The sequence below is a fragment of the Carcharhinus amblyrhynchos genome, chromosome 15 (assembly GCF_965287045.1).
Source record: "Carcharhinus amblyrhynchos chromosome 15, sCarAmb.v2.hapA, whole genome shotgun sequence".
In the NCBI taxonomy this organism is placed as follows: domain Eukaryota; kingdom Metazoa; phylum Chordata; class Chondrichthyes; order Carcharhiniformes; family Carcharhinidae; genus Carcharhinus; species Carcharhinus amblyrhynchos.
Genome location: NC_137338.1, coordinates 31838480 through 31852085, shown reverse-complemented (window position 1 = coordinate 31852085; position 13606 = coordinate 31838480). Strand labels below are relative to the sequence as shown.

Here is a 13606-nt window from a genome sequence, read left to right as displayed (position 1 = left end):
TCTCCTGAAGGCCTATCAGACATATTATTTTGTCTTTGGCACCTTTCCATCTCATCACAGGGACTTAACTCTGATGTCAAATGAGTAACTTGGTTCTTCAGCTCGGAGATAGTGTTTCCACTAACTGCCTCTGAGTCCTCAAACCCCTTCGAGCGGTTCTCATGGGCAACAGTGACACCTGAAGAGATTTAACAGAGGATCCGAGCTCCTCTCTCAGCTCGTCTATCTTGATTCGCAACTTGTGATAGTGTACAAATGAAGCAGTGGCCTGATGGGAAAAATGGTCAAGTATTTAGTATGAAATAAGGACAGCAGACCAAGCCATTTCAAAATGCCAGACCCCTGTAAAACTGACTGACTTTGAACAAAGAAATGACTACAACCAGTGAAGGCCAAATGCTTGGCGTCAGTCTGTTTTGAAAAAGTTGACTCCATATACCATGAGGTAACATACGAGACATTAGATAAGGCCGGGGAGGAGGGAGTAACAGAATTTGTTTATTACAGAAAATAAGGCATAAAGAAGTCACAGAACCAAGGTCGGGGATGAGGGAGCCACAGAATTCATTTTGTTCAATGTAACACTGCTTGTATTACTAAAATCATGTAAGCTGATAAGAAAATGTATAATTATTGAATTGATCCTTGTAGTGGGTGCAGTCTTGGGATAGAATCAGCAGTTAGTGCGGACTGGTCTCAGTTTCCAAGGTTCGGCCATATTCTGTATGCAGTCTTGTGATAATAAAAACTAGTTGATTTTAAGAAAAGCAAACTTTGTTAAGTTTAATTATCACAACTCGGGAAACAAGAAATTCTCCAGTACAACAAACTCAGTGGCCCACCAGTCCTACTTACTGTCCAATCTTTGCATGGCCTCCATAATAGCTTCCCCTTTCGCTCAGCATTCTCTGTTCAGGTACTCCTCCAGGAGAGCGTGGTGGAGACCCCCCTTCTGCCGCTGTGGAGCCACTCTTTGATTTTGATTTGCTTCCTGCCATTTCGCCAGTGCCAGCTCCCATGGGCTTACTCATTTCCTCCAGTCTGGAGCACTATTTCTTGGTCCACATATCAAGCTACCTCGCTGTTTGATCTACCAGAGTTTTTACATGGATTGCTTTTCACCTTACCCTTGACTGGATGAACAAAGTAAGAAGTCTCACAACACCAGATTAAAGTCCAACAGGTTTATTTGATAGCAGACGCCACTAGCTTTCGGAGGTCATGAGTTGGACTTTAACCTTGTTTTGTGAGACTTCTTACTGCGTTCGCCCCAGCCCAACGCCAGCATCTCCACATCATCGATGAACAAAAGCAGCAAAGAATTCCCAGCCGAGCTGCAAGTTGCAACTCTTCTCCCTCACTTTAATTCACCCTTGGTTGGGTGAAAAAAGAAACAGCAGTGTCCTCAGGATGACAGTTTTTTATCACACAGGAGTTCTTCCCTGACTGCCTTTCATTTTAAATCAATTCAAGCTTGACTGAGTGAAAAAAACTACAAATGGTTCTAGACTGAACCTCAAGTCCCAACATGCCTCTTGTAGAGCTCTAGCTGCAAAAAAAGCAATCTAAAAGCAGCTTGCAATTTGCTACAGGACCTCGGTGGCTCCTGCTTTCTACCTTAATTCAGCCTTTCTTTCTTGGGTGAAAGAAAGAACAGAGAGAGAGTTTGCAGACAGAGCTGCAATTCACAGTCACTTCCCTGTTGAACACACACAGTAAATTCTGTGGCAGGAAGGAATCTAAAAATAATCCTTTCCAGTTGAACGTTCAAAGTTCTCTCTTTGCAACAGCACTCCAGGTATGTTTGAAGTTTGCTTGATGTACTTTAAACTCTCTCCAGGCGGCATCAAACTGCCAGATTTCAAGAAGGATCTTGCCACCTGTGGATTATGCTTCCTCTCACACCAGCGCCATCTTTGATCACCCAGTGATCTCTCTTTTGACAGTGGGGATTCCCACTGGAAACCTCCTGTCACATCTATTGAACCCCAAGCAGGAAAATGGGACAGGGTTGGGGGGGCAAAGGAAAATGGGTTGAAATCTACCCTTCTGGAATCACCCAGCCCGACCTTAAGGAGAATCTGATGTTGCCACTAAAGCATGACCAGAAAGTCGTGGATGGTGTGCATATGATTTTCCAATTTGTGCTTCTGATGGGCAAGACTTCACATCAGGAACTTTATCTTACAAAGTCCTGTAAGCAAAGCTGATACTTCATTCCTGTGCCAAGGGAGTGTCAAAGATGCTGTTCATGAAATGAGATGGAGTTCCTGTATACCTATTCTAATAGTACAGGTGGACATCAATGATTTAGTGACCTTGTTCAAATAATGGGAAGTTCGTATGAAAAATGAGCTCGCATTTCTCTCCATGAAAATATATCTTTTTAAAAAATCAGATTAATTCATCTCATTACTGGTTTGAGACGTTGCTATCCTAGGGTGAAAATGCTGTTTGCATATGCACCAATTATCATGGTACTTCAAAAAGTAATTCAAATGCATGAATCACTGAAACATTTCAATGTGATACCCTTGCAATACTAATTCTTAATTTTTGAGAATATTTGAGAAATCCATGATGCGAAGTCAAAGTAATCTTATTTTTGTACCTGAGATAATTGTTAGTTTTTTTTTCGATGTGGACGATCTAATTGACAAGTTACAATATGTATTTTTTCACTTAGAAAATGTGACAAATTCTGAGTTGGAGAGAGCTTTCAAGCAGTTTGTGTTTGAGAGCATGAAATTTACCAAAGTGAAAGAGAGTGGAGAATTAGAAGAGAAGAAAGATATATCGAACGAACGATCTCAGTCAGTACACATACCATGGGATAACCCTGTCAGGTTTGCAAAAGAGATGAAACGGATTCTTAGTGCCAAGAAGACACAGAAAAAAAGCATTAATGTTTGTGCAGGTAATACCCTGATTGGGTTTAAAGTAAATTAAATTAAAGTAGTAGTAGAGGCGGGTACAATTTTGTCTTTTAAAAAGCATTCAGACAGTTACATGGGTATGGTGCGTATAGAGGGATATGGGCCAAATGCGAGCAATTGGGATTAGCTTAGGGGTTTTAAAAAAGAAAGGGTAGCATGAACAAGTTGGGCTGAGGAGCCTGTTTCCGTGCTGTAAACCCCTCTCTAAATGAATCTCAGTTTTTCAGACTAATGTCAGTTGTGATGAATAAAATACTGAGGACATAAGATGGAATTATTGCAGCAGATCTTCCTAACTGGTGGAGATTAATATTTTATATTGAATGTGCTTTATATCATTTTAAAGGTTATTCAATACGATTTACAATTATGGTAATATATAGAATATATATTTATATATATAACATATCTATACATTATAGGTGCATTGATCGTGCTAAATTCTCCCTCAGTGTACCTGAATAGGTGCCAAAGTGTGGAGTAACTTCACTGCAATGTTGATGTAAGCCTACTTGTGACACTAATAAATGAACTTAAAACTATATGGTTATGACTGGTCAACACCTGTCTTTAAATCCATTAATTAAATAAGCAAATATTGTAAGAAAGATTTCATAAGATTTTGCTTTCATGATGTTAGCTGCAATTATTGTTTTCTTTCAATGTATTAGACAGATAGATCGCATTTAGGATTCTTAGTTTATTGGGCGAATCACCAATCCATTAAGTATGACCGACAATGAAACAAGCCAAACGTCAAAAGGTTGACAGTTAATTAAACAAATTATCATTTGTTGGTTTCAAACCTTTAAGAAAGAAAATATGATTAGTTTTAAAGAGTTTCCTCTCATTTTTGAAGTTTTAAATATTAAATTTGCAAAGAAAGTTATTTTTTGTTAAGACATGATCAGGATGAGTAGCTGCTCCTATCACAGAGTCTTGCCTGCCTGGGGTTTAGATTGGAAAATGATGAGGGAAGATCCCACAATATTCCCAGGCTGAAAATCTCAAGGCACATTTGTGATTTGATCGTATTTGTCTTTGACAAGCAAGACCGAGAATGTGTACTGCGTGAATTAGATGGTGACAATTGATATGGACAGGAGGGGATTTTAATTAAAACAGCTTTAATTTATTCTCTTATTATCCATCTGCAAACAGAGAGGTGTTTTGATTTTGATTTCCCCTTTTATAAGCAGTGACACATTTCCCAGCCCCTCAGTTTTGGTATGATCCAATATCTATTAATAACCCCATACCAGCCTCGAGTTGGGTAAACTCAGAGGGTTAGTTTATTCTCGTACAGTCAAAACGCAGGACGGGGTGTCATTACATAGGTCCCTATGATTTCAGAAAATAAACAACAAATAAAGAAAGAAAGATTTGCAAGGTGAAGATCACAGAATAAGTAATCATTGTTTCACATGGGTCCAGAGTCCAGAATCGTGATCCAAATGTTGCATTCCATCGCAGAAGTCAGCAGATTGAAAACTGATGCTGTATAATTCAGTTTTCCAGTCAAGATGACTTCCACAATGAAATAGGCATGCAGATATTAATTAGTCTTGTTGGTGATAGTATGGAAGTTAGAAATTCCAGTAGAAAAACTATAGCTGGACAGAGCCCCCTTTCGGTGTTGCTGCTTGTTAGATGGAAGATGGCAGACTGATTTGCAGTGCAGCAAGACACAGTATAGCTAGTTCTTCCAGCTTTGAGGGAAGGAGGAGGGAATCATGTCACATGACTCCCATCTCTCCATTGTAGCTTTGACCCTTTGTCTGCATTCCTGGGATTGTTAATGTTCCAACCATTAAGAATTTGAAAGGAAGGTTGCCAGGCTTTTTCACCTAGCAGACTATTAGATTCCAGTTTTCCAGGCATGGCTGATGAAATAGTGATGACCTCTGTATAATTTCCTTTTGAATTAGGCCTCTGTAATCCATGGGAATCATTATCTCAGTAAGAAGTCTCACAACTTCTGGTTAAAGTCCAACAGGTTTATTTGGTAGCAAACGCCACTAGCTTTCGGAGCGCTGCTCCTTTGTCAGGCGAGTGGGGAGTTCTGATCATTATCTCTTCAGAGATAATGAGCCACAAATGTCTTTGATGCTGCCAGATCAGCAAAGCTTTGGAATTCTCTACCCAAAGAGTCTGGATGTTCTGTTGTTGAATATATTTAAGGCTGAACTAGATGCATTTTTAGTGTCTCAGGGAATAAAGGGATATGGGGAGTGAGTGGGAAAGTGGAGTTGAGATCGAAGAGCAACCAGGATCGTATTGAATGGTGGAATAAGGCTTTACTCCTCCCTTTTTTTAATAACATTAATATGTTTTCTGGGAACACCTGTTGATCTTTCAGTGTTTTTCAATTTTAAAAAGAATTGTATCTGCTTCCTGTATGTAACCGTGGAAAATTACTGGACGTTGTAAATTAAAACACTCGGCAAATTGTGCGGAGGGTGTGGAGAGTCTGCAGAAGGATCTAGATAGGCTGGGCGAATGGGCCAGGAAATGGCAAATGGAATTTAATGTTGGCAAATGTGAGGTGGTCCACTTTAGTAGGAATAATGGTAGGAAGGACTATTACTTACGTGGCGAAAAACTGCAGCAGGCGACAGTGCAGAGGGACCTCGGGGTCCTTGTGCATGAGTTGCAAAAACCCAGCTTGCAGGTACAGCAGGTGGTCAGGAAGGCGAATGGGATGCTGGCCTTCATAGCGAGGGGAATTGAATATAAAAGTAGGGAGGTCTTGCTGCGGCTGTATAGGGCATTGGTGAGGCCACAGCTGGAGTACTGTGTGCAGTTTTAGGCGCCGTACTTACGCAAGTATATTTTGGCCTTGGAGGGAGTGCAGAGGAGGTTTACTAGGCTGATGCCGGAGTTGAGGGGGTTGAGCTATGAGGAGAGGCTGAATAAACTAGGCTTGTACTCGTTAGAGTTTAGAAGAATGAGGGGAGATCTCATTGAGACATATAAGATGATGAATGGGATGGATAGGATAGAGATGGAGAGGCTCTTCCCGCTCAGAAAGGACAGTAGGACTAGGGGGCACAGCCTCAAGATAAAGGGGGGGCGGTTTAGAACGGAGTTGAGGAAGAACTTCTTCACGCAAAGGGTGGTAAATCTCTGGAATTCTCTGCCCGTTGACGTGGTGGAGGCTACCTCGCTAAACATTTTTAAGACGCGGGTTGATGGGTTTTTGATAAGAGAGGGGATTAAGGGTTATGGGGAGAGGGCGGGAATGTGGAACTGAGCCACGACAGATCAGCCATGATCTTATTGAATGGCGGGGCAGGCTCGAAGGGCTAGATGGCCTACTCCTGCTCCTATTTCTTATGTTCTTATGTAAAACAATTTAGAACTAAATATTTTTTGGATGAAACATGACACCCAAGTCACATAAAGCTTTTCATCTTTTGAGATAACTGTTGAACAAAGACTGTATTCAGTTGCAGAGTTATTCTGCTTTTCTTTTCAGAGGGGGCAGAAGCTTGTCCTTTCAAGTTTGGTAGTGGCAAGCCAAGAGAGAACAGCGTGTATTCCATGGAACTATCCTGTACAGGTATAAGTCAGTCCTTTTTGCACCTAATTTATGTTGGTCACTCAAAGGGAATGAAATATTGTTTCAAAGTCTGTGATTTAAAGAAAAAGGTCTTTGAGACACTTACGCCGGAATTCTGCCAACCCACCTGCCGTGGAATCAGAGCGGGTGAGGTGCGGATGATGGAAATGTCAGTTGACCTCGGGTGGAATTTTCCGGTCTTGGCATGAGCGAGGCCATAAACTCCCACTCCATTTATAGATTTTGTAAACTGGCCAGCTGACTTTGGTAGATTTGATTCTACAAGTAAAACCCTGGTAGTAACTTTATTTTGACTTCCTGGACTTCATTCACACACTGAGTAGAATTGGTACAATTTTCACAGGGGATTATCCCTATAATGTGCACTAACTTGATTTAAGCTATTTGTTGCTTAATAGTTTTTATTAGTATGAAAAAGGTACATTTAGATTAATATTGCAAGATTATGATACCAGGGAGCAGCGCATAATGGAAATTCAACTACACCGTGCACATTAAATTATTGGAAAATCATGAGCACTGCCAACCGGTGAAGTCCTCCGCCACAAAAGCATATTTGTAAAATTATCTCTTCATAATAACCGATGTTCCAACAAACTAAGATCTTAAATTAATTTTCAGTGCCCTTTGAAGATACTTCTGAAACGGTTGATGAGAAAACCAGAAAAGATAGCTTAACAGATGATGAAGATAAAAAGGTACAATTCTAAATACAGATACAAATTAAAAACTGAAAAGAGTATGTAAAAGATATCAGGCTTTGTTTAGAGTAGGGGTGATTCCACAAATCAGCAATTGAATTGGAGCAGCATTCACATGGAGACCATCTTAGGCGATCACAAAGATGCAATCTATTTTCCAAGATACGCCCATGCCTGTCTCCATTATGAGAACCAGATCCCTAAATTGTTCCCATCATGAATAAGTCCATATATGTTCCTGTTGTTCCATGCTGTTTATTTTACTTTATTTTAAAACTGCATGCAAGCGGAGTAATCTTCTAATCCCATATTCCCAAAGAACAAACAATTGTGTTTTTCCTTTTAGGGTAAAGATGATAACCTAAAGATTGATATAAAATATATACAAAGGCTACAGCTCCGATCACTGATGGAATGGTGTTTTGCCGAACAACATGATCCATTTGTTTTGATACAGGTAACCCATATGTCACTCTGTTAAACATAACCTTCAAATTACCTCACCAGTGAGGTTTTATGCACTTTTACTCAAGAGATTAATATAGGCATGCAAATAAAATTAGATGATGCTAGAACTAGAACACAGCTGTCATATCTGGTAGCAATGCTATGTACTATGGACTGTCATTGCTTTGCTTCATTGCTTAGAATGTGCGTCTAGATCACTCTAATTGGGTACATCTCTGCAGAGGTCAAAGTAAGTATGCCACAAAAAATTATGAAAAGATTCTAACCATCATGTCATTTTGTTTCAAACCATTTTAGAATCATAGAAACCCTACAGCGCAGAAGGAGGCCATTCGGCCCTTCGAGTCTGCACCAACCACAATCCTGGTCAATCCCTATCCCTCTAACTGCATGCATTTACCTTAGCTAGTCCCCCTGACACTAAGGGGCAATTTAGCAAAGCCAATCCACCTAACCCGCTTTAAGTACCAATAACATTTTAGGCCTGTATTGTCAATTTTACCCATTAATTTATGCTTGCTTTGCCAAAAGTTTATAACTTATACTGAGTAGCTTTAGCCTAGATTACACAGTCTATAAATGTGGTGTCTTCCTTTCATTAAGAGTGTATGATAACCTCACTAATACTTCTGGTGAATAAATTGTTCACCATGCAACATGCTAACCCATAAACCACAAATAAGATTACATTATTAGTCAGAAAGAATGCAGGCTTGCATGTGGAAGTAAAAGTTTTGCATTGAATATAAATTAAGAGTTTTTTGAAGTGCAGCAAATTGTTTGCATCCAAATCATCTGTAAAGAACATTATAGCCATTGTTCCCATTTTGTCAATATAAATATGTAAAATGTATATTGCAGGTTCTTCAGGAAGCTATTCAATTTTATAGGTGTGTGGAAACATACCACTACAAACAGGACAACTCTATACTATTAGTCTTACATAACCCCATGAATAAACAACACAAGTGTAATCAATCCTGGGAAACTGCCCTTCACTCCAATGTTGGGTTCAGGTGTGTATTCCTGCAAACCTGGATTTCTGCTCAAGTGAAAATAGCTAATTATTGAAATTAACCTACGCATGTCAGTAATATGTTAAGAGAAACTTCAGATAGCATTATGTCTTTTGTGATTTTTGTATAGCTTTGAGTTCAGCACTAAAGCAACTTTACAAGAGATGTGGCCTAACATTTTATGTTTGAGAATAATTTTAAGGCCATTAACATTAATAAGTGCAGATTGTGAAAATAGTACAGTAACCAATTTGTTCTGTCCCATTTGCAAGTGTGCCTCATGGTTTGAGTGGACAGACATGTCACATGTCTGTATGGCCTGTTCCAGTGAAGCTCAATACAAACTGGAGGAACAATATCTCATCTTCCAGCTAGGCATGTGACAGCTTTCCAGTCTCAACATCGAATTCAACAACTTCAGATGATGAGCTCTACCCCACCTCAACCCTTTGTTTTTATTTTATTTAATTTTTGACTATTCTCTACCTTTTATTTCTTTACTGTCTTTTTTTATTACTATTATTTATTTACCGTCTTTCTTTAATTTTCTCCCCCCCCACTCTTCCTCCCCCTTTTCTTACCTTTTCTCCCCCTTTGCTTCCTTTTTCCCTCTTCTTTTCAAGTTTACCTCTCTCCTTCCCCTCACATCTTCAGCTGTCCCAGCTTACCCTCTGATTTCAGCTTCTCTGCTGTATGGTCATTCACACCGTTCATTCTCTTCTCTCTATTGTCTGCGATTAGCAGCCTTTCCCCTTGTTGTTGTGGCTATGACTCACCTTTCATTACCTCACTCTTCGGTATAAATAGCTCCCACTTTCTATGCCTTTTAGCTTTGACAAAGGTCACCTTGACTCAACATCAGCTCTTTACTCTCCTTATGGATGCTGCCAGACCTGCTGAGATTTTCTAGCATTTTCTCTTTCGGCTCCCACATACTGTTTATAATTTGTAATAAACATCATAAAAATCATAAGAACCAGGAGCAGGAGTAAGCAATTTAATCCCTCGAGCCTGCTCCTCCATTTAATACAATCATTGCTGATCTTATCTTGGCCTCAAATCCACTTTCCTGCCTGTTCACCATCACCTTTCGAACGCTTACTAATTAAAAATCTGTTCACCTCTATAAGTGATGTCCACAATGACTTCCTTGAAAGGTGTAAATAATGTCAGGTTAGTGGGTCTGTAGTATAGGTTTGCCCACTTCTGTTATCAGTTCATTTGATCTGCAAACAGTAAAATATAGTTTAGATGTTGTAAGTTTGAAAAGCGTATAGATGGTGACAATGGGAGCAATACTCCAGCCCATTGCGCTCCTCAGCGCAATGGGGCAGGAGACATCAACTGAGGCCGTTTCGCGGGCTTCCCGGAAATCGACACGAAGCTGATGACAATATAGAAACCTTAATTTCCATCTCATTAGCAGGCCCAGGACTGAAGTCTCCGGGCCCGCCCGCATCTCCTCCCCCACCCCGCAACTAGCCCAACTGTTCTCCACTAATGGGGAACAGACAGCCGAGCATGCTGGAGGGAGCAGAGGTCATTGAGACCCCCGCAGGAGATCGGGGTTTTGCCCATTGGGCAGTGCCAGTCTGGCACGCAGGCACTGCCTAAGGGATAAACTGTCACTGTCCCAGAGGCACCTTGGCACTGACCACTGGGCAGTACCAAGGGGTGGGGCCAGAGAGGGCAAAGTCTTTTGGGGGGCAGAACCTTTGGGGGCGCAATGGATGGGTAGGGACCCGCTGCCACTCTGCATTAGGAAGTGCAGATAGACGGGTGGAGGTTGTTGATTAGGACTGGCCATCCGGGTGAGGGATGGCAGAGTTGGTTGGGACTGCAGGTGGGGGGGTGGGTCAATGGGGGGGAAATTAGAGGATGGGGGCTGACTGGGTGAGGGTTTTGGGTAGATTGGGGCTGGCTGGAGGGATAACGCAGTGAGATCCAGGAAGCCAGCGATCAGTGGGTGGGGTGTAGTCAGAGGGAGAACAATATGGGTTTGTGAGGTTGGCCAGCAATCAAGAGGCCAGCAACATGAGGCCACTGTGCATGCACTGATCTCCATGCTGACAGATTGGCGCATGCACAGTTACCCAATCAGCGCTATGCTGCTGGCCTCTCAGACAGGAAAGGGTCCTGCCCACTGATTTTCAGAGGGAATCCCGCTCAGGCAGTCCGTGATGCACAGAATGTCAGAGATTCACTCTGAAAATCACACTAAAAAGATGAGCAGAAGTTATCTCATTTTTCCACAAACTGGGGACTTAGAATTTTTTTTGAGAGTATCCTGGCCAATGTGTTTATGCATGTCATGCTTTTGTTGCTATGGTATTTGTTTTGAGGGCCTTAGGAGAAATGTGCCAGCAATGTAAAATGCATTAACTCTGAGCAGCAAATGTGTACTTGGGTTTTGAAAATGCTTTGCATGGAATCTAGAGACAGCAAAAAAGTGCCCCCCTTTGGCATGGCTCTCAAGCAACAGGACCTTTACTCTGCATCACTGAATCTACCAGTGTTTCTGTTTGGAGTTCCACTTTTGTGAGATGTATTAATAAACTATTCACTGTACTTGGGTTTTGAAAATGCTTTGCATGGAATCTAGAGACAGCAAAAAAGTGCCCCCCTTTGGCATGGCTCTCATGCAACAGGACCTTTACTCTGCATCACTGAACCTACCAGTGTTTCTGTTTGGAGTTCCACTTTTGTGTGATGTATTAATAAACTATTCAGGCACTCTACTTTGCATGGTTATACTACGGTTCTGCCTCCTTATCAAACTGTTTATCTGCATAGGGCCAGCCAGGGGATGCACTCTCACCACCTCATCCCACATTGTAGGGGAGCGATTAATAGTATTATAATCTGGGGAAGTTCAGACAGAAATAATGCATAAATAAGAATGGTGTCAAAGCCTGCATTCCAATTTGATACCATTAATGGCACTGGAATTGCCACCCTTTTAATCTTCAGATTTGAAAGACCGATCTTTTGAGAGCTATATTAGAGTGAGGATGGGCTCGAGTTTTAAGTGCCTTTAAAATATTTCATTTACATTTCTAGTTACTGTATGAATTTGTAATTTTAATATATCAAATACCATCCCCCCACAGAAATTATTTGGAATATGTTGCCTCCTCAATCTCAGACTGGGTGGACAAAGAAGAAGTTAAATATCAAGCTGAACTGGCAGCAAAAGAACTGGAGTCCCTGAAATTGCCCAAAACTTCATCTGACGTATTTCCAGAACCCATTGCACCTGGTTATGACAAACAGAAGAAGGGAAAAGACAGTTCTGCAAGTAGAGCCCGCAGTATGTCATTAATAATTTCAAATGTTTACTGCTAATGCATCAAAAAATTCAATTAACTTAAAAAGAACACTAGTTAAAAGCAAATTACTGTGGATGCTGGAGTCTGAAACAAAAACAGAAAATGCTGGAAAATTTCAGCAGGTCTGACAGTATCTGTGGAGAGAGAATTGAGCCAACGTTTCTAGTCTGGATGACACTGAACTAACTGTTCTCTGAATTAACGGTTCAGTGTCTATTGGAAATATTTCAATTAAAATATTGCTTGAGGTACTTCCAGTATGTTTATGCATTAGTATTGCACACTTCACCATGGAGCTTCAATGGCAGGATTGTGAAAGTAATTTTAAATCCGAATAGCTGCAATATTCTCTATGAAGCTCCCAGTGGCAAAATATCTTTCCTTGGGACTTAACATTTTGAAGGAAAAGGTGCACTGCTTAAAGGGCAAGATGTTTTCACAATACCTTTGGCTATACAGGAGAAATCTATGTCTGCAGAGATTTCTGAAAGGGCTGCTTGAAGACACTTAGCTGCCTTATTTGCAGATTCCAATATAGAAGTGCATTAGTTTACGTAGAGGAAGGAGGTGCTGTTTGGGATCAGTAGGGTTGTGCATCTAAATAAGTAAGTCAGGGTTAGTGGAGGCACCCCAGACATCGGCACTCAATCCAGGAAGAAGTTAAGTGATGGGCAACCTCATCTTGCGCGAATACCATTAAGCATGCATGCTGCTGTTGTGGGAAAATTACCACTTCGGAGTCAGGCTGCAGAAACAACAATACAGTTTTATTTAACAAAGCTTCGTGGAGAAAAAGCACCAGCACCCCGCTGTACTGGACAGCTACTTTCTCTCAATGAAACAATAGAAGCGGTCTCCCTTTATACCCTTTACACAATAGGTGGACCGGACATGATTATCACATCATTATCCACAATTACCACTACATTCCTTTTAACCTTTTTGTCAATGTTCTGTGTCTGCATCCCTGTATAGTGTGCAGTTTGCTCACCAACCTCACAGCCCTCGTTATGCAGATTGAGAGGCTGAGGCATTCGGTCCCCACCCTCCTTCCTCCTCTCCCCACCCTCCTTCCTCCTCTCCCCATCCTCCTTCCTCCTGGACCCGCTTAGGTCTCGCCTAGGTAGACAGGTGTCTTGTTCCCTTCTATCCCAGTCAGGTAAATCATTTTATTTGTAGTGGGTAAGGGTAGGTCGGTGACAGATGTAGATGCTCCTGTGTCCACTAGCATTTCACATTGCCTGCCCCCTACTAGTGCTGACACATAAATCCTTCCCTCCTTCTTACCCTTGTGAATGGGGGCTGCAGACCATCAGTCTTGCTGATCCCAGCGGTCCTGTGGTCCCTCCGGTTCTGCTGTGGTCATGTATCGGGTTGGGGTTTCCCCACGCTTATCCCAACACACTGCATTTGTGTGTCCACATTTATTACAGTGGCCACAAGGTTTTCCACTGTTCCCAAATCTGTTCCCTTTCCGTGGGGCCCCGCAATCCCTCGCAAAGTGCCCTTGCCGCACACAGTTGTGGCAAGTCAGTTTAGCCTTTGTTCCATTCCCATAACTATAAGCTGCTAC

At 41.5% G+C, this 13606-nt stretch overlaps 1 protein-coding gene across 1 annotated transcript in view; it reads left to right on the top strand.

Annotated features, from left to right (window-relative positions):
• LOC145353527 (sperm-associated antigen 17-like) overlaps positions 1-13606 on the top strand; it is a 194436-nt gene that overhangs the window by 47029 nt on the left and 133801 nt on the right. Inside the window, exons 15-20 of the mRNA XM_080204336.1 lie at positions 2687-2917; positions 6415-6498; positions 7141-7217; positions 7567-7677; positions 8550-8704; positions 11815-12014. Of these exons, the coding sequence (XP_080060462.1) occupies positions 2687-2917; positions 6415-6498; positions 7141-7217; positions 7567-7677; positions 8550-8704; positions 11815-12014 (858 nt within the window). The remainder of the gene's footprint in view (positions 1-2686; positions 2918-6414; positions 6499-7140; positions 7218-7566; positions 7678-8549; positions 8705-11814; positions 12015-13606) is intronic.